The sequence below is a fragment of the Pleurodeles waltl genome, chromosome 11 (assembly GCF_031143425.1).
Source record: "Pleurodeles waltl isolate 20211129_DDA chromosome 11, aPleWal1.hap1.20221129, whole genome shotgun sequence".
NCBI lineage: Eukaryota > Metazoa > Chordata > Amphibia > Caudata > Salamandridae > Pleurodeles > Pleurodeles waltl.
This window is the reverse complement of record NC_090450.1, coordinates 961,930,088-961,951,382: the sequence shown is the minus strand read 5'-3', so window position 1 is coordinate 961,951,382 and position 21,295 is coordinate 961,930,088. Positions and strand designations below refer to the sequence as shown.

The 21,295-nt window shown below is 43.3% G+C and overlaps 1 gene segment (V, D, J or C); it reads right to left on the bottom strand.

The window, feature by feature from the left end:
* Window positions 1-20,321: 20,321 nt before the first annotated feature.
* On the bottom strand, window positions 20,322-20,880 carry LOC138265169 (immunoglobulin lambda variable 6-57-like). The segment is given in 2 exon segments: window positions 20,322-20,650; window positions 20,805-20,880. Coding segments are annotated over 2 exon segments (375 nt in total).
* Between the last annotated feature and the right edge of the window lie 415 nt (window positions 20,881-21,295).

The window sequence follows — 21,295 nt, the reverse complement described above, 5'->3', positions numbered from 1 at the left end:
GGAACCAAGAGGAACCTCTGCCTGGAGAAGAGCTGAATAGCTGAGGAAGAAGTGCTGCCCTGCCTGTGACTGTGCTTTGTGGAGCTTTCCTGCAGTGCTGCTTCTGCCAGATTAAGAGGGCAAAGACTGGACTTTGTGTGCCTTCCATCTTGTGAAGAAATCTCCAAGGGCTTGATTTAGAGCTTGCCTCCTGTTGTTTGAAGTCTCAGGGACAGCAAAGACTTCTCTCTGCCAGGACCTGGAGTCTCTGGAGAGACTCCTGCTCTGACAAGTGGTGCCCTGTCCAGTCCCTGGGCCCTTGAAAGGAAAGCTGGTGGAAATCCAAGGAAATCGACTTCGGACGACTTCGGACCGACGCCGCTGCTGAATCCGGTGACGCCGCCTGCACCCGACGCCGTGACCTTCGTTGGAATGCGACGCTCATCGCAGGCCCGATGCCGCTGCAGCCCCGCTGAAGTCCGTGACTCCGTGGAAGTCGCCGAACCACGTCGTGACCGACGCCGCTCGAAGTGCGCGGATTCAACGCTTCACACAGACGCCGACTTCGCGCATCGACTTGTTTTCACTCTTCACCAAAGGTACTGTACTTGGGGGTCTACGCGACTCCGTGTCCGGCGCCGCTGGTGTCGGCTTGTTGGGAACGACTCCGTCACGACGCCGTGTTAACAACTCATCGAAGCATTTTTGTTTCTAAGCGCTCTTTTTGAGTTTAATCTTTAAAAATTCATAACTTGACTTGTGTATGTTGGATTTTTGTTGTTTTGGTCTTGTTTTGTTTAGATAAATATTTCCTATTTCTCTAAACTGGTGTTGTGTCATTTCGTAGTGTTTTCATTAAGTTACTGTGTGTGTTGGTACAAATACTTTACACCTAGCACTCTGAAGTTAAGCCTACTGCTCTGCTAAGCTACCAAGGGGGTAAGCAGGGGTTAGCTGAGGGTGATTCTCTTTTACCCTGACTAGAGTGAGGGTCCTTGCTTGAACAGGGGGTAACCTGACTGTCAACCAAAGACCCCTTTCTAACAGCTGCCAACAACCGAGATAAATAATGGCAGAAGATTCTCCTTGGTCTAAGAGCTTTCTTACATGTGGTTATTGAAGAATGCATGTGTCCGGGCCTGGAGCTGATGTGAAACTGAATGAAGAACTAAATTGGAAGCACCCTGCTGCGTGATATCTTCAGATCCATATGACGCACCCCTCCTTGAATTGGCATGAAAGTCAAAGGTAAGCTTATCTTCCTAAATCTGGAGATGGTGATCCATTAAACTGTCTGATGGTGTGGTGACTTGGTGACCTGATGTTCTCTAGAGTAAATGACTCTTATGCGCCTTTGTATCCTGACCATGATGTATTACGGAAACATTGCATTTTAAACATCAATAAAATGTGTTAAGAACCATGAAGAGACTAGAGCAATTGTCTGGAAAGTGAAACAGCAAGGGTAGCTTATATATGCTGTGGGCAATCTTGGGACCTGATTTAGATATTGGCGGATGAAATCTAAACCCTATTATGATGGAGTAACCCATTGGCCAATATTGAAATCAGGCCCTTTGTTCACAATTATAAGTTGTCCGGAGAGGTATCCGGGGTATACTGCAACAGCCAACACAAAGCAGATTAAAATTTTTGCACCCTAAATTAGATGGTGCAGAAACACCAGGCTGATGTTACAAGGAAAGTTTCCACCCCTATTAAACCTTCTCAGACCCTAGGACACGGACTGTAGGCATGGGGACAGTATGGCACCCTTTCTCTGTGAGAAGCATGGAATACTATCCCCAGACACAAGAGAGCCTTCCTTGATGATGCCTTACCCAGAAACCTAACTCTCATCGTCCACCGCCCACCATTGCAGCATCTTTTCAGAGCAGGTGCTAAGTGGTAGCAGGGAAAAATTGTGAATAACCATGCATTTGTTTTGATTCCAGGAACTACTGCTCATAATTGCATGGTGTAGTGGTGCAAATATTGTCCAGACAGTGATTCTTGCCCCAGCAATGTTGAGTCCTTTGTAATGCGCAGCTCGTAATTGAGTCCTTTTTGGTAACATATTAACATTTCAGTACTGGTAATGTATGAATAGTACAGTGCATAAACATTGGAAAAAAGTTCTAAAGCTGTGCATAGAGGGGGAAAGATTGGAAAGGGCAATGAGGATTGGGCTGTGTCATGTGAACAATGCACCATTATGCAGTGTAGTGCTGAAAGGGTGAAATCTAGACTTTAATCCGTGACTGTATGGATACTCGTGTATGAGTAGGCCAAACGTGATGCAGATGAAAACAGCCCAGCAAAACATGGTTATACTGATCCACACAGGCCTGAATGTCTGCCCTAAGAAGCCAGGTAAATGCATCCACCCAATTTCTTGGCTGGCACTGCACAAGGTATAGTAAAGATAACACAGGCGTAGAAATCAAGCTTCCATACATGCAGGTTCTGGCCCATTCAATTCTACAAATATTCTGGTTCCGAAGCAGTGTACTAGGGTACAGTGCCAGGGATAAGAGACTTTCACGGGTTGTGTTGACAGAATGAAGAGTCTGTAATGCTGAGCAGTAGGATACAAAGAGGTGAGATTGGCAACAGTTTTAGGCACCCCAAATATCTAGTCTTCATTTTCTCACTGCCACAAATGTTGCACCCATGGCAAATGACCTATCCTCTCCAAAAAGATAATGGAAGCTGCTTTTTCATTGTGAAGCATTCAGGGAGGGACACAGCACAAAATGGTGGCCTGGCAATGGGCTAGTAATGCTTACTGCTGCCATGTGTAAAACAGTGCAGGTCTTCGTTTAAAAAAAAAAATGAAATTACAGCAGTTATACTTACAAACGTTAGCCTACCTATAGTTAGAAACACATTTCTGGCATGACTACTTAATCTCTAAGGAAGACATGAATAACAATGTGGAAAATAGGGAGGGGAGAATAGGGGAGAATGCTAGTTAATGACACCAGACTTCTCTAATGAAAGTGTCACCTAAAGGAAACAGCACATGAAACAATGAACAGAAGAGGCCTGATGACATGGCTGTGACAACAGTAAAGAATAATCGAGTAAGATGTTTTAAGGTTTTCATAGTTTGAGTTTTAAACTTACAACTTCAAGGTGATAGTATAGTCTTATAGCATGCTGTAGCGGGTTATAAGGCCGTTAAACGCCATGCTCCAGCATTAAAAGGTCGTGCCACAGATGAAGACCTTTAACAAGGGAGCAGAACTTTATAGCCGGTATAGCCCAGGGATGGAGGGCTATAAGGTTATTAGAACATTCTGCCACTAGAGGGAAGAATGTTCTAATAAATAAATCAAAGACCCCATGGAACATGAGAGAATTAAAATTCCTTTGGCTCCATAAGGCCTTTGTTCACAGCAACAGCTGCGACCAACATTGGAATGTTGGAGCTCCGGGCTTCCACCGGCCGTTAGAAGCCTTATGCACTACATCGTCTTCAATGGAGCTCCCAACATTCCAATGTTCTAATAAATGGTGCAAACTAATCATTAATATAAACTATAGTCTTGACTTTCTAGCAATTGCTTATATCACTTTTTTTTGCTTGTTGCAGTAGATAGTGTGAGGTGCACGCCAGGACATGGATCTTGTGCTCACTCCAACTATACCTCGTTGATGTGCCTTAAGTAGGTCAGACTCAGTCTTGCTTCCGGGTGGAGGGAACCTGCCCTGAAAGACTGTGCTGGAATATTCCAATTGGAGAGGTACCAGTGCTAATTTGTATGTGTTTGGTCTCTGTCTAGAGTGACATAGTGGATAAAATAAAATAGGCTTTGGGGCAGCTCCAAGGGATCATCAACAGCTAAAATTAATACAAGCATTCCTTCCATCATCTTGTTGTTTTGTTGTTGTAGATGCTCTAAGAGAAAGGAGAGATTCAGATGTTATGTCCTATGCTCACTATGCAACAGAACACAATCTTTTCCTCAATGACAAGGCTTGAGTAGGTCAAAGACATTCCTGGGCTGCTTGTGATCCCCCCTTAAGCAGATCTGGCTTCAGAGATTTGGCTGCATTATTCGTTCTATAATGTTTATTGAGATTTAAGCATCAATAGACAGGCCAGAAATTAGTCTCATGGACTAAATTGAAGAAACACAACTAGTCTCAGACAGCAGGGATCAGTGTACTAGTCGAACAACAGCATAGCATTGGCATTACAAGCTGATACAGCAAGATGTAAAACACACCCACACTAAGTAGATCTGGTGTAAAAAGGCACTGAATTTGCCATACAGAGCCTAATGACCTGAATGGGGAACTGAGTTACTCAGAACTTCCCAAACCCAATCATAACGTGAAGAATGAAACTTCAACAACGTGTTGTACAGAGTTAAATCAATGAATATAAGTTCCCCAGATGTCCTCTGATTTGTGTAACTGATCAATAAGTTTATAAGTCACATGCTCGGAGGATGCCGTCTCTAACAAGGTCTGATTTGATTTGATTCACAGTTTTATAAAGCGCTCAAATACCTTGGGGCATCTTGTTGCTGCTACTGATTACAAGAAGATTACAAGAAGGTCGTCGACCATTCCTGTCAATTGAGGCTCAGTTCCCTAGTTGAATTGTTCCTATTGGAATAGGACTAAGGCTGATTTACACATGGCTTTTGTCTGCCTAGTGTGGCATAATGGGTGAAAAATTATGGGCTAAAATGCAGCACATTTGATCACCGGTAGCTAAGATTAAGCATTCCTTCCTTCAACTCTTACAGTATTCTTTTTTACTTCATCTATCCTGTCATCCTGATTCTATGTCAGGAGCAGAGGCTTCAGACTGGCCAGCCTTTTGTTAAGCTTTAGTTTCAAGCAATCAATAAACAACGTAAATTAAACATTCCTGTAGAATCTACAAGATCCATGAATATAATGAAACTACAAATAACGAGAAAGCTAAAGAAGATGTTCGCCTGTGTCCTTGCTACAATTGAAAAATCTTGGTTATGAATGCTATAAGATGATTTTTTGGTCATTACACTTCACCACAAGATCATTATTGCACTCATGTTCTATGAGAGACTTGATGATGACGAATGAATGACCCAACTATGCCAGGTCACTCCTAAGACACCACCAAGGCAGAACCAGCTCTCACAGCTGCAGCCCTGCCACTTACACAGTTACACTGCGTGTCACACAACATATTCACTCTTCGCATAGGCAGCATGTGCCGAGACTTCACTACATAATGAGTTGGAAACCCATGAACAGTAGATTGCCAGGTCTGAATGCGCCATACTGTGGGGCATATTTAGAAGAAACTGGTGCATCAGTGCTGATGCACCACTTTTCTTGTGTTGCCTCTGCCCCACCTAACGACATCATGGGTGTGCTGTATTTACAATACGGTGCACCATGGCGCATGTTAAGCCAATAGCATCAACATTTTTTATCCATTGTGGCGCTTTGCTGCACTAGCATAAAAAATGCTGACGATAGTGCAGCAAAGTGCAAGGAGGCCCATTGATTACAATTGGTTCATCACTTTAACGCCTGCTTTGATCAGATCTTTAAAATGACGCCAAAAATGGCGCAGTCAAATCTTGTGGATTTCACTGCACCATTTTTGCGGGCCTCCTAATCCCGGAATGCCTCCTTGCATACATTATGCCTGGCGCAGGGGTCGCAAAGTGGTGCAACACATGCATTGTGCCACTTTGTAAATGTAAATATGGTGCGGCGAAAATTGCCCCCTTGAGCCACATTAGCATGAAAATAATGACACTAGTGTGGCGCAAGGAGGCGCTGGGCCTTGTAAATCTGACCCTGTGTTTCCCTACCTCGAGTTCTGCCTCGAGTTATGCCTAATGTAGATACTACTACAGAGGCCGTGCGGTTTTCAGAGACCCATCCCCTCTCCAGGGTCTGCCCCGTCACTGCCCCTCTGTCCTTATAGCATCACATGGGGAAATGATCCCAAGCCTGAGGGGTCTGCAGGAGAGAGGGGAATGTTTTAAAGATACCGATGTCTTGATGTGTTTTTTTCTCTTTTCGTTGTTTCTGTCGGTAATAAATAAGGGGAGGTTTTTGTCTCAGTTCCTCTTCACCCTCAGTCACTGTGATACCGAAAAGAGCTGCCACTTCCATGATGTCCGGCGCAGTAATAATCGGCGTCATCCTCCCCCAGGGCCCCGGTGATGAGCAGGTGGCAGGTGTTACTGGAGGTGTCCTTGGAGGCCGAGAACCGGGCTGGGGTCCCGGAAGGTTTGCTTAAGCTAGAACCGTAATACAGCAGGTACCTGGGGGGGCTCCCGGGCCTCTGTTGGTACCAGGAGATGTAGTAGCCGCCGACGCTGTACCCGCTGTCCATAACACAGGGCAGTCTGGCCGTCTGGCCCGGGGTCACCGACACTGAGTCTGGCTGGGTCAGCACATACTGGGCAGCAGCACCTGGAACGAGAAGGTGGATTTATCACAAAATCATGTCAAACACCATCTCTGTGGAGATCAGACAATAGTGAGTGGTGTTGCTTTTGTTAAGTGGACAAACATGAAAAGTAAAGCTTTGCCACATCACCTGCACAGAGTGCACTGAAGACGAGGAGGGGAGCCCAGGACATGATGGGGGAGAGCCGGGCTGTGATCTCTGGTGCAGACAGAGCTCTGGGTGGGACCCTCCATGTCTCCCTTAAGCACCTCTGCAGGGCTGAGGCTCCACCCCTAGGCAAATGTTCCACTCTTCCTTTAGTTCTGAACACTACTAATACTCGCCTAACACTGTAAAGGAAGCAAGGGTTAAAATAATAAAATAAATAAATAAATAAATGGAAGTAAACAGTGGTGCAAGTGTGGGAACAATAACATTAAATCATAAGCATCGACCGCTTCTGTTATTCGGCTCCTTACAAGTCCCCCCTCGTGTTTTATTCAGATATTTGTGATTAAATGGTCACCCTCTGCTCTGTTTGTCTTTGACTCCGCTGCTGTGGAGTGAAGAATGAAAGGGTTTGACCCTGTCCTTTAACTATAACACCAGAGACGCTGTATAGTAAAGCGTCCATAATGTTCAAAAAAATATTTCATAAGGTGCTCGCTGCTACACAATGTCAATAAGAAATAATAATTGACGGAAACATTCTACAACAGGCAGCTAGAAAAATCTGATACAAACATTACTGTTACTGATTTCTATAATCCCCAGATATTTTCAAATTCTATAGACCGTTCAGCTAATTCCATTTTAAAAGTTCATTGACATCTAGTTGCACTGTTTGGAAAACTAAAGGTTCCAAATACGTTGTTATCACAACTAATGACCTCTGACTTTTTATCCGTGGACCTTTGTATTGGGCAGGGGTTGAGTAACTGATGATGGGGAGAGAAACTTTACTGGGTCATGTTATAATCTGTAATCAAGAAAGGTGTGTAATGACAATATAAGAATGTGATATTCTAATTGGAGAGATCTGACCTTTTCAAACTTCGTATCTCTGAAGAAGAGCTCAGCTCGAGGAATGGTGAAAACTGCACCTTTTGTGTCGGCTCTTAAACACACGCTTAGCGCAGCCATGGCCGGGATGTGTTCTTTTGTGCAGAGAAGAATGGTGCACTTGTGTTTCTAGGCCTTGCTCTGTGCCCATTGTGATGTTCTCTGTTACAAAAGCATTCAACTTGAACATTTCATTGGCCACTTTTATCATAATTCTAGTTCAGAAAATTACTTAAAGGAACCATCAATGGCCATAGGTCTTCCCTTTGGGGCTACCTGGCTTTATCAATGGATTTTAGCCATTCTGTAGAGCACTCAGGGGCATATTTATACTTATAGGGGCAAAACTGAACTAACACAGTTTTGCATCAAAACGTTTTGCACCAACTTGCACCATTCTTGAGCACCAGCCGGGCACCATATTTATAGAATGGTGCAAGCAGGTGAAAAGGGTAGGCTAGCGTAAAAAAAAATGACTTTAGCCGGATGGGGGTGGCGGTATGGGAGAAGGGGGTTTTGCACCAAAAAATGACATTACGTAGGTTAGAGTTAAAAAAAATGACTCGAACCAGCCTAGCGTAATTTTCTGACTAAAAAGCATCCATACCACATGACTCCTGTCTTCGAAAAGGGGCCCCTGTGCATGGCCATTGCACCCAGTGCCATGTAGGGGGGCCCATTTCAGGGCTCCCAATGGCACTTAAAAAAAAAATACTTACCTGTACTTACCTATACTTACCTGGGATGGGGTTCCCCAGTCTCTGCTGTCCCTCTGGTGTGGGTGGGGGTGTTCTTGGGGCCTGGGCAGGGCACCTGTGGGCTTATTTCATGGTGTTCCACCATAGAAATAGGCCCACAGGTCCCCTAATGCCTGTACTGACCTAGGCGTAAAATAAGCAAGCTTTGCACCATTATTTGACCTCTCCTCGCCCCGTGCATTATTTTAGCACAAGGGGATAAATATTGCACTAAGACCATAGAGTCATTTTTTGCACTGAAACCCCTACCTTGCATCTCATTAATGAAAGGTATGTTTCCACGTCCCAAAAATTACTTTAACTCCATAACTTCGGCGCTAGGCAGGTCTAGCTCCAAAGTATAAATATGGAGTTTATTTTTAACCGAACTTGCGTAATAAAAATGACACAAATTTGGTGCAAAACAAGTATAAATATGCCTTTCAGATTGCTGAACAGTAGGAATGAAAGAGGAAAAAGACAATGATACGTTGTAGCAAAGTACCCTCTTTCTTGGCATGGTTACTCCGATTTTTTTCCTGATGTCAGTGTGCTTGGCTGTGTCTACTGGGATCCTGCTAATCAGGACCCCAGAAGTTTTGCTCTCTCACTTTAAAATGGTTGTTGGATACTGTTAAACCAGTATTTAAGCCACAATTGCCATACTGGTGCCCCTCATAAGTCCCTAGTATTTGGTACCTAGATACCCAGGGCACTGGGTTTCAGGGGTTCCCAATGGGTGGCAGCATATATTTTGCCACCAAAAGGGAGCCATGCAAAGGCTTCTGCAGGGCTGCCTTTGCAGCTTACGGGAAAAGGTGCATGAACACTGCATCAGGTCACTTACAAGTCACCCCCATAGCAGGCCCTCCAGCCCTGAGGGCAGGGTGCAAAGGGCCTGTGTGTGAGGGCACCCCTGCACTAACAGACTTTCCCGACTTGGTGAGTTCGGGGACACCATTTAACGCGTGTTCTGAATATAGGTCACTACCTATGTCCAGCTACATAATGGTAACCCGAACATAGGCATGTTTGGTATCAAACATGTTGGAATCATACCCCAAGCTTTTGCAGGCATTGGTTGAATGATTCCATGCACTCTGGGGGCTCCTTAGAGGACCCCCAGTATTGCCATTTCAGCCTTCTAAGGTTTTTCAGCCAGCCCCAGTTGCTGCCACCTCACAGACAGGTTTCTGCCCTCCTGTTGCTTGAAAAGCGCGAGTCCAGGAAGGCCGAACAAAGGATTGTTTTTGGGAGAGGGGTGTTACACACTCTCCCTTTGGAAATAGGTGTTACAGGCTTGGAAAGGGTACCCTCCCCAAGCCACTGGAAATGCTTTGAAGGGCACATTTGGTGCCCTCCTTGCATAAGCCAGTCTACACCAGTTCAGGGACTCCCAGTCCCTGCTCTGGCACGCAACTGGAAAAAGCAAAGGTGAGAGTCCACTCCCCTGCCCATCACCAGCTCAGGGGTGGTGCTCATAGCTCCTCCAGAGGGTCCCTGGGTTTTGCCATCTTGGATTCAAAGTTGGCAGGGAACTCTGGGAGCATTTGAGTAGCCAGTGCTAGCAGGTAATGCAGCTACATAATGGTAACTCCGAACCTGGCCATGTTTGGCATCAAACATGTCAGAATCATACCCCAATACTGTTGCCAGTATTGGTTGTATGATTCCATGCACTCTGAGGGCTCCTTAGAGGACTCTCAGCATTGGTCCTACCAGTCTTCTGGGATTTTAAGGGCAGCCCGCACTGCTGCTACCCCACAGGCAGGTTTCTGCCCTCCTGATGTTTACTCCCCTCAAGAAGAGGAAGGCAGAACAAAGGATTTCCTTTGGGAGGAGGTTGTTACACCCTCTCCCTTTGGAAATAGGTAATACATGGCTTGGGAGGGGTAGCCAACCCAAGCTATCAGTATGCTTTGAAGGGCACATTTGGTGCCTACCTTGCATAAACCAGTTTGCCCCAGTCCAAGAACCCCCAGTCCCTGCTCTGGTGCAAAACTGGACAATGGAAAAAGGAGTAGCCACTTCCCTGTCTATCACCACCCTAGGGGTAGTGCCCAGAGCTTCTCCAGGTGATCACTTGATTCTGCCATCTTGAATTCAAGGTGGGCAGAGGCCCCTGGGAGCATCTGAGTGGCCAGGGCAGGCAGGTGACATCACAGCCCCCTCCTGATAGGTGGTCACATTACTAGGTGACTAATCCCCCTTCCTGGTCTATTTAGGGTGTCCCTCTTGGGCGGGTCCTCAGATTTTACATGCAAGATTCCAGCAGGACTCCTCTGCATCATTACTTCATCTTCTGGCCACCGGGAATTCAGCTGGACCCTCCAGGAACCGACAATCTGCAACTCCAGAGACGTTTCTGCTTTGCAACATTGTTTCTCTAGCTCCTTCCAGCAACTGCAACATTTCCCTGGCTGTACATCCTCTGAGGGAAACAACTCTTCACGCTGCACAAGAAGCAAGAAGGAATCTCTCTTGGAATGAAGGAGTCACTCTCCTGCGTCAGCAGGCACCAACTGCAACAACGTCTGGCTGTGTGGATCTTCTCTCCTGCAAAGCTGCATGGTTGCAGCAACAAAGTTGGTGGTCTGGAGTGGTCCCCTCGGTCCTCTCTATCAGCTGTCCAACTTGGAAGACAGTAAGCCCTTGCCCCTCCTTGCAGGACGGTACCCCTGTGCACCAAGACTCTTGCAGCTACCAAGGCGTGTTTGTTCCTCCTCCAAGGGATCTTCAGGCTCCATGTAGCCCCGGCCTCCAGCACTCTAACCTGCAAAGCACAGTCTCCTGCCTGCTGCTCCAGCGACATGGGACTTCTCTCCAAGTCTCCAATGGGCCTCACTGCAACACCTTTGCCTGCTGCCTGTGAGTTGCCTGTGAGGGCTGCATCCTCGTCTTCCAATTCTCCTCACTGCTGAGGGTCACCTAGGACTCCCCACCTTGGGTTGAGCCCTCTTCATTGGTGACTTTTGCCTTTGCCAAGGCTTGTTGGTGGTTCTCCAACACCACTCACTAAATGCAACTCTTCATCCTTCGTGGGTCATAGTTGCATCACTTCTGGAACTCTTCTTCTGCTCAAGTGCTGCACAGCTGACTCCTTGTTTCCACCGTTGACCTGGTCCTCAACTCCAGAAGGGTGGATAGTAGCTCCAACTGGAACTCCAACTCAAACTGTACTTGGTCCCCTTCTTTTGCAGGTCCTCTTATGGGACCTGTGGGCATATTTCCATGGTCAGAGACCATGGAATGGGCCCACAGGTGCCCTTCTCTAGCCCTAGAACACCCCCACTCAAACCAGAGGGACACCAGAGGATGGGGTACCCCATCCCAGGTAAGTAAGGTGAGTATAGGTAAGTATTTTTTATTTTTTTTTGCAAATTGCCATGTGGGGCCAAACTTGGGCCACCTACATGGCATGGGCCCCATGGCCATACCCAGGGGAGATATGTCCCCTGGGCATGGCCATCGGGGTGGTGGGCATGGCTCCTGTTTTTACTAAGACAGGAGTCATGTCCATGGGGGTTTTACATCAAAAAATGACGCTAGTCTGGTTAGAGGAATTTTTATGCCTCTGCCCATACTAGCGTCATCCTTTGATGCACAACCTCCTGTTCCCCCTACGCCTCCTCCACCCGGCTAGCATCTTTTTTATGACGCTAGCCAGGCCTTATTGCCGGCTACCATCTTTCCATAAATATAACGCTAGCCGGCGGTATACTTTTTCATGCAAAACTGCTTAGGCCGTAAATACCACTATTTCAGATTACAAAGTTGTCCTGTAGTCCTTTGTTTATTGTTTGAATGCTCTCACCAACTTTGCGTCAATTCAATATAAATAGTTTTTTTTTGTGAGGACCTGTGTACGTCCTCGCTGTTTCCAGTACAAGTAGAACTGTTCATAGAGGAGACATATTTACAGTTCTGATCTCATGGCATTTGTTACATTTATTTGGTATACGACAAATGATCGGATCACCTTTTGGATGTATATTATTTTGCTTGCAAGCCTGGGTTTCAGGACATGCATGTTCCCAGATGTATGGCATATGGGTATGGATTTTATAACTAGGTATCCATCGATATCAGAAGCAAAATACAAACATACAGGTTATATGTTTTTCTCAAATGCTAAATCTGTGGCATGTACCATTATATTTTACGATTCAAATATGGTGGTGATTTATATTTTTCACTTTTTCACTTTTTGTTTGTTGTCTATGTTTATTATGAGTATATTACATGGTGAATATTGTGCACAGGTCATGTGATCAAGGCCGCGTAATTTTTTAAGTAAATCCTGTTGTTACTTTTTACCTGAGTGAGCATATTTTCTGGATTGTGCTAAGGATATATACATATACATATTTATATATATATAAATATATATATATGCATATCTATTGGTATTATTATTATTATTGTTATTATTTTTGTTATTATTTTTTTGCATTGCTAATGTTCTTATTTCTTCTATGTTCTTCAGTGAACCTTATGGTGGATTGTAGAATGCTTGCTTTGGCTCGAGCACTAAGGTTAAGCGCTTGTCAGTTGGAGTTATCTGAGCTGTGGGGCCTGCGAGCTGAGCTGGGGTTTTATTTATTATATTTTGATTCAATTCTCATTGTCTAGCTCCTGTGACCACCACTCTTCACATCTTTATATTGATTCACACTCTCTGATTTTATGCTCAGAATATTTGATGGTTGCTTGAAAATTAGAATTTTCTTTTATACACATTAGTGCTTTGTGTGACTTTACCTTGCAGGTGACTCAGCATTCCCAAAGGAAAACTACACTATTCTACGCTTGTGTACAATGTACTGACAATGGAGTGTATTCACTGCTTAATTTGTGCTTGTTGATTGCGGTGCGGAGCACCAGCACTTATTTTTGAGGGCTGTCACTTATTTTTCTACTTCAAGCATTTACAGTGAGCAAAAGGCATATGGAAAGAGAGAGGAAGAGGAAATGAAAAAGCCCACAAAGAGAGAAAGGAGAAAGCAGCAAGAGTGAGCTGAAGGAGGTGGGGAGCGGCCGAAATAGATTAAAGAGGCCCTAGATTGCTTCAGGATTACGCTTCCTTAGTACTCTGTGCTCGCACATTTAATTGCAGCAGCCGCTTGTTTCAGAGGAGAGCTTTCGGCACCGGCACACTTTTATTTACAAATTAAGCAGTGAGTGTATTTGGTTTAAAAGGTATTGAGTAAGATCTTATTTTCTTGCAAAAGCACTTTTGAGTATAAGAAGCCTACATTTTTCATATTTTTCAGTTTTTAAGCAAGAGTCTTGAAAAACAAACTTTGTACATTGTGCTAATAGACTGGACGTGCCTTTTTAACAGAGCTTGAAAGGGCCCTTTTCTGAAAAGTGACAGTGTATCTACAGTATGCAGTGCAACACTGCCCTCTAGTGACACATATGATTGACACATATGATATCGATTTATTTAAAAGACCGATATTAAAGGTTAAAATGAACTGTCTTGCCTCAAAGTATACTCTTTTGCTGAAATATTCCAATGTGCAAAAACATGGACTAACACCAAGAAGAATAGAGTGAATTAACATAGGCCAAGGCAGAGGTGGAAACTAACCTGTGGCATCTGTACAGATACAAATTGTGATTACATAGCCAAAAGTAACTCTTGAATAATGCTGCCTGTAGGAGACTGTTAAAAATCGCTGATGCTATTGTAATAACAAAAGATAAAATGACCTAAAGCTTTTGTGATCTAGATGTTTTTAACCTCTATATTCGGCCTCTGATTTACACTCTTAGAAACATGAAAGGTTTATTTTTAATACCGCTGATGATTTGAAAATCATTTTTGATTAATAACACCCCTAATTCCAAGGTGCAATTCCAAGACACTATGCTGTTCAGCCGGTACTGGATGAACAGCAGCTATCTGAAACTAAACTCTCACAAAACAGAAATAGCAGTTTCCAAAAAAAAGGTTTGTCCATTAGAGTCACTCTTTCTGACCCAATGAGAAGCCCTCCCCCCCCCCAATCTCCTAAAAAGACGTAAAAAATCTTGGGTGTATTATTGACAAGGGACTATCTTTAAAACAGCAGATCGGTTCAGTGATATCCTACTGCTTTCTCCAACTAGACAGAATTAAGTTTCTTACTAGTGGCGCCTTGGTTCAAGTTTTAATTGCTTTAGTCATTTCAAGAATTTACTATTTCAATTTCCTTTATCTGAGTCTTCCTAAATATCTTATGCGCAGGCTCCAGCTGATTCAAAACCAGGCTGCTCGGATGATTTATCTACTCCCCGAACATTGCCGTATCTCTCAAGTGACAAGAGAGCTTCATTGGCTCCCTGTTGCACAGAGATCCATGTACAAAACGTGTTGCACTATTTTTTAAGGCTATGCATATTAATAGCCCAGCTTTTAAAAAATCCAGGATCCATAGGTACTGCACTACAAGGGACCTTTGATCCACACATCTACATTATTTGGCGGTTCCTCAATTTCAGAGCAACAGGACTGGTGGAGTGCGGTTCTCAGGTACTGCTCCCCGTGCACGGAACTCCTTACCTTTGGAAATCAGGACCACCTTAAATTATGGAACGTTCAGACAAATGTTGAAGATTTGGCTCTTTAAACAAGCTTATTAATTAGTGGTGCTCAGATGGTTACCTAGCGCCAAGAAACCGTTTGTTGGATGTGTGCTTTATAAATCATAATAACATAACATAACAAAGCATCACACATGTTTAGGGGCTGAACATGAGAATTAAAGTCACATTTTATGTTTTTCGTCCAACCCTCTAGATAAACAATATTGGTACTGAATATTGGGCCCTCTTGACTCTTTGTAAGCCAAAGGAGCAGGCTCGCCCTCTCATCTTTGAGAGTGTCATGCTCCATGAAATTAGACAGGAAGTGAGCACATCTGTAATGCTTTTATTGTGTGAACTCAACTGTAAAAAAGAAATTCAATAAAAGTAGATTAAAAAAAAAAAAACAACAACCGCATGTAAAAAAAAAAAAATTCTCTTGGTATTTCTTGTAACCTTGAAGAAGACCCTTTCAGTGAAACATATTTAGTTGAACGCAGAAATGCAGGTTTCTGATCTGCACAGTTGAATAGATGTTCTTCAAACACAGATGAGCCGCCATATTGACTAGTCCAAGAAAGGCTTGTAATAGTAATTACATTAGAGTTATTATTATTAATAATAATGAATTTCTAATCCTAATTAGAATAGAGCTGTAATTCAAAGTTTTTTTTCATAGATAATTGTTTTATGCACCATTTATTGCTTAAAATAGCCTTATTTTTCCTGGCACTAAATCAGAGCTAAGATTATGCCAAGCAAGTTTTAAGCAGGCTTTATCCAGTAAGTAAATAATTAAGGGGGTTATTACAACTTTGGAGGAGGTGTTAATCCGTCCCAAAAGTGACGGTAAAGTGACGGATACACCACCAGCCGTATTACGAGTCCATTATATCCTATGGAACTCGTAATACGGCTGGTGATATATCCGTCACTTTACCGTCACTTTTGGGACGGATTAACACCTCCTCCAAAGTTGTAATAACCCCCTAAGGCTTTTTGAAGAATCTTTAAAGCCAAAAGAAAATAATTTGTAAATTAGGACCATTTTTCTTTGCTTTTGTATATATTTTGTGGTACCAGCACAAAATACCATAAATTACAGATGCTTTCATTGTTTCACAAACTTGAAATTTCATACATAAATGGATCTACTGACAGGGGAACTTTCACCACTAGTGTGGAATTTTACGTTTAGGAAAATCTGACAAAAGGTTATGATAATATGTGTAGGGACACCTGTCAAGGTATGTAGGTATGTATCTAGATTTTGAAATTCATAATTGAGCAGCGGTGGACTGAACCAGAGGCCAAATACAAAGCTATAGACATCATTTCCATGGTGAGTGAGCGGATAGGATTTGAGCTCTGAGTGAGGAAGGGAACTTTTTCTGTTTTGATATGCAGACTCTCACAATGTTGTGGGTATTCGCAAAATCTTATCACAATCCTTCCAACCCTGAAAACAGTCACAGATATACTTCAATCAAGGGCAAGACAATGGCCCTTTTCACTTGTAGGCGGGACTACTGTGCACTAATTTAGATGCAGGAAAAAAACATTATTACAGTGTGCCTTTTTCCCTAAGGAGAAATCAACACCCTTCTGAGAGGTGTGATTTTCAGAATTAACACTAACATGCACAATTGAAGTTACACAATTGGAGCTATAACATCCAACTTGTACACAGTTTCACTCTTTCTGGCCAGATTTGTCTATGAAAAATGCCACAAGGTGTTACCTTGAGAAATGCACATGGTGCTGAACCAGTGCTTAATTTGTGCTTGTTGTTTCCGGTGCTGAGCACCAGCACTTATTTGTGAGGGCCGGGGCTTAATCTTATGCCTCAAGCATTTGCTGTGAACAAAATACACATATGTGAAAGACGGAAGAAGGAAAAACTAAAAAGCGTCATAAAGGGAGAAAGTAGAAAGTTGCAGGATGAGCTGAAGGGGCAGGGGTGTCCGTAAATGGATTGAAGAGGCCCGAGATGGCTTCAGGATTACGCTGCCTCAGTATTCAGTGCTTGCAGATTTAATTACAGCAGCCTCGTGTTTAAGAGAAGGGCTTTGAGCACCAGCACCTCCTAATTTACAAATTAAGCACTGTGCTGAACAGGAAGTACATGATGTTACTGCACAAACTTGATTCCCAGAATTGGGCAAAAACTGTCATGTGACCAATGTTTGTCTTATTCTTTTCTTCTGTGAAGAAATGTAAGGAATCTACGCACTGCTGACCCGGCTATGTGCACCAAGACACTGATAAGGCATGCAATAATTACCCGAGCTTCCAGTTTTGAACAAACAAGAATGTATTCACATGCTTTATTATTAGTATTTCTTACAATACACAGATTTATTTACCCACATTGTGTGTTACTCCTTTTGTGATGCAGCTTTTCTCTGACATTCAAACTGCATGCAAAGCGAGGCAGAGCTATGCAAGCTAGAAATGTCTCAATAAGGACTGAGCCAGATACAATCCTTTAAAATATCCCACATGAAATGATACAACAAGTGGTATGTAAAAAATATAACAAAGACTCTTTCAGATTAAAAATACATTGTTTTGTGAACAATTGGATTTAAATTTATTTGACAGCACATCAAAATGAGGATGACAGACTTTGACACTCTAGGGATTGGTCAGCAGACTGCCACAGCCCTAATAACTCACACCAAATGTTTAATTACACCGAAGATACAGCATCAGATTGTAACACTTAGAACCATTCTTCAAAATCACACCAAGCTCATCAAACCATTCTATAACAATAGAATATGTGGGGCACCACAAATATAATTTTCTATCTTCAGTATCTAGAGGGATTGTTTAAACTTGTCTAGCTGACTCTATGTGCATGTGTGCTGGAGTTGAGAAGACTTGCACACACTTTGATCATGGCACTTTGCAGAGGCTACAGACAATATGATGGTACCAATCCCTACGGTGACAATTTCAAAGAAGTCCTTACAGTATAGCACATGTGACGCAGTGCTTTAAATGGTCTGAAATCGGTAAGGATGTCTAAAAGAGGCACAGCCGAAGAGTGTAATAATGTAAAAATGTTTCCCGTACAGGAATGCAAAGTCAGGGATGAAGGTCTGCTGTATTATGCAGGGTACCATCTTTGCATTTGTAGCCAATTACAGAGAGTCATGAACTTTGTGAATTAGTTTTATGAGGAAGGCTGTTTTGTAAACCCTGTCATTAAATATTTTCTGATGCAACCTATTCCTTCATAAAGTACATCACAAATTACATTTTACTTTATGTTAACCTGTTGCTGTGCAATTTTAGTATCCTTGCTGGTTCACATGGATTAGCATATCAAACCCATAGTTCTCAGAGTTAATGATTTAAAAATGAAATATGGAAATCCAATTTAGATACCAAGATCAATGATGACATTGTAGGACCTGATAACTATAATAACACTGTAAAAGATTGATATGGGTTGTCACTCAGTTTACCATCATAAGGCTTCAAGCATAACCAGAGTACAGCAGTGGGTTCTTGCAATAGTTCTGTGTTCTATTGGCAATCAGAGTTCCAAAGCGTTGGAAGAAAATAAGAAAAAAACAGTCCCAGTATATTTACATTCTTTTGGGGGGAAAGTATAACATCCACTTGAAAAGCCAGCACAATCTTTGGAATTAACAGGTTTAATGTATATATTGCTCTCACACACATATCTTCTCAACCCCTCTGAATCATAATTCCAGGTTTTCTGCTCCCTCACACACCTTACCCCCTCACACCTATGTGTGTGCCACAATCTGTCATAAGGACTAAGATTGAGCCTCCTCGGTGTGGTTGAGTGAATCAGACAGGAGGCCTCCTTGTACAGAATCACTCTGAAGGTTCTGCCTGTTCAGCCCAGCCTGCATATCAGCAGAGGTTCCATTGGAATAAAAGAATGTCTCACTCAGTGCCAGCGGTGTCTCTACTGTGTGTTTGTGGTTGCTGCCACTTCTGCTGAGCTTCCATTCTAATGCTTTTGCAAACTATCCCTGAGCTTGGATGTTCAGCCACAGAATGAACTGTGGATGGACCCAAATGGCCCAAATCTGAGGGAAGTTAGTAGAGTTTTGAAAACCTGAAGGGACATTTGGAGGATCTATATTGGTAGCTGTGCCAAGTTATAAGACAAAGGAGATGGGGGGTTGGCACAATCATAGCTGGAATGCCAAAAATAATTAGAAGTAGCCAGCATGCAACTAACTCTGGAGGTTTGCCCTTTTCTTTTCGTGGCACTGCCCTTTCTACACTGGACTCTGGAAAATCAAGGCAGCAGGAAGAACAAACTTTAAGAGGGCCCCAATAGCTGTGATTGCTTTCTGTAGTCCCCCTCTATTTCTAAGACCCTCAACAGCAAAGAGGAGATAGCTGCGAGCTAAAAGATGGCTTAAGGGGCAAGTGTGTGGTGCCATCAGTGGTCAGTGAGTTGATAATGGCACTTCCGTAACCACTGGCATTTGGCTTAATTGATACCCATGGGCTAGTACTGTCAATGCATCTGCCCAGAAGAACCCCACCACTTTGGAAACACTCAATTGGCCATAGAAACAACAAATATTGCCTCATTGGCAAATAAGAGGGGCAAAAAAATATCCCTTGTTTAAGCCAGAGTAAATCTCAGCATCGGCTGATACAATGTCACTAAGAGTCACACATTTGTAGCTTTTTGTTGGTCGCAAACAGGCTGATTCATAGAATCGGCCAATTTGTGACTAACAGAAAGCATTTCCCTATGTAAAAATCCCTATTTTGCGAGTCGGTATGCAGTTACTGACTCGCAAAACAGGGTTTGCGACTTGCTTTTAGGAAGGGGCGTTCCAAGGGTGTAAACCCATTCGAAATGATGAAAAGAAAACTTTTGTTTTTTCTTTTTGAAATGCATCCCGTTTTCCTTCAAGAAAAATGAGCTGCTTTTTAAAAAACTGCTTTATTTAAAAAGCAGTCACAGACATACTAGTCTGCTGTCCCCAGCAGGCCACCATCCCTGTGAGTGCAGCCATTCCAATTGCGTCACAAATTGCGACCTACCCATGAATATTGATGAGGCAGTTTATTTGCAACCCCACTGGGAATTGCAAACAGTGTCCTTGACACTGTTGTGCATTTTATTTTGCGACTCACAATTTGCGATTCCCAAACAGATTGCAAATTGCGACTCACAAAAGTGCTTTGTTCAAAGTACAGTTAAACAGATGCTTGTTCTGTTATTCTTGGCAATGTTGTTGCACATATAAGAACATTTTAAGGGTTATATTTGTCTGATTTCCCCTCACTTCAGCATTCTGGGATTAATGAACTGCTTTGCACATAATGGTGCTGAGAATTATGAAGGTGGTGTTATAATATTTAAATTTGTTCATGTGTGTTTAATACTAAAAATAAATAGACAGCTGCGAAGTGCAGTTAGAGCGGCTGGCAGTACAAACAGGCTTCACTACAGAATGGATCAGGGTTTGAGGGACCATCCCAGACACACAGCACCAAACATCAATAGAACATCATGCTGATGGGGTTTTTGTCTCACTTCCCCATCAGGCTGTCACTGTGTGAGACCAGCTGCTAGTGTCATAGGACATGCAGTAATACACAGCGTCGTCCTCAGCCTCGACTCCAGTGATGGTCAGATACGCCGCGTTGGGGGTGTTTTCGTAGGAGCCAGTGAAGCGAGAGGGGACCCCTGAGGGTCTGCTACTAAAGTCATATATGACAAGTTTATGAACAGTGTCCGGCTTCTGCTGGTACCAGGATAGCCTGTTGCTGCTAACTGCTCCACTGCTCCGGGTGCAGGAGAGCTTCACCGTCTGCCCGGGGGCCACAGTCACTGAGGGCTCCTGAGACAAAGAAAACTGAGCCACAGAACCTAGAACAGAAGAACCAAAAAAGAGAACTTAATAGATGAAAAAGTGCAGGTGGTTTACTAGTGTTAAAACAAGTGGTAGTTACAAATAATCTTCAGAAATTGAAGTACTGATGAGGAATTACACATGATTTTACTAATCACGGTTAGACTTTACCTGCACAGAGGGCGCTGAGCACGAGGAGAAGGGGAGCCCAGGACATGGTGCACGTCTAGCAGCGCAATGATCTCTGGTGCAGACAGAATTCTGGGTCAGACATTTCAGCTCTTCCTTAAACCCCACAGGACTGGATCAGCCGTCTCTATTCAAATTTGCTGATAGTTGATTGGTTGCCACAGACAGCTATTACTGTGGAATGCATTGTGGAGCTTCGGAGGTCGGATCACAGCGGGGGGGCAGTAGATAAGTCTTTCTCCAGTAATTGCAGCTTAGCTGGACAAATACGTACACCTACAAGTGTAAAATCCCAATCAAAAATCTGAATTTATACTTGTAAAGCGATATCACATGAATAAACCTCTATCCAGGATGGGAATGAGGAGGGGATAGCCAAAAAGTAAGTAGGGTTGTAGGTGCAGGTAAAGAGAATTCTACCTGGGAAAATATTGCAACATTAAAAAACAATAAAAACGGTCATCAGCAAGTAC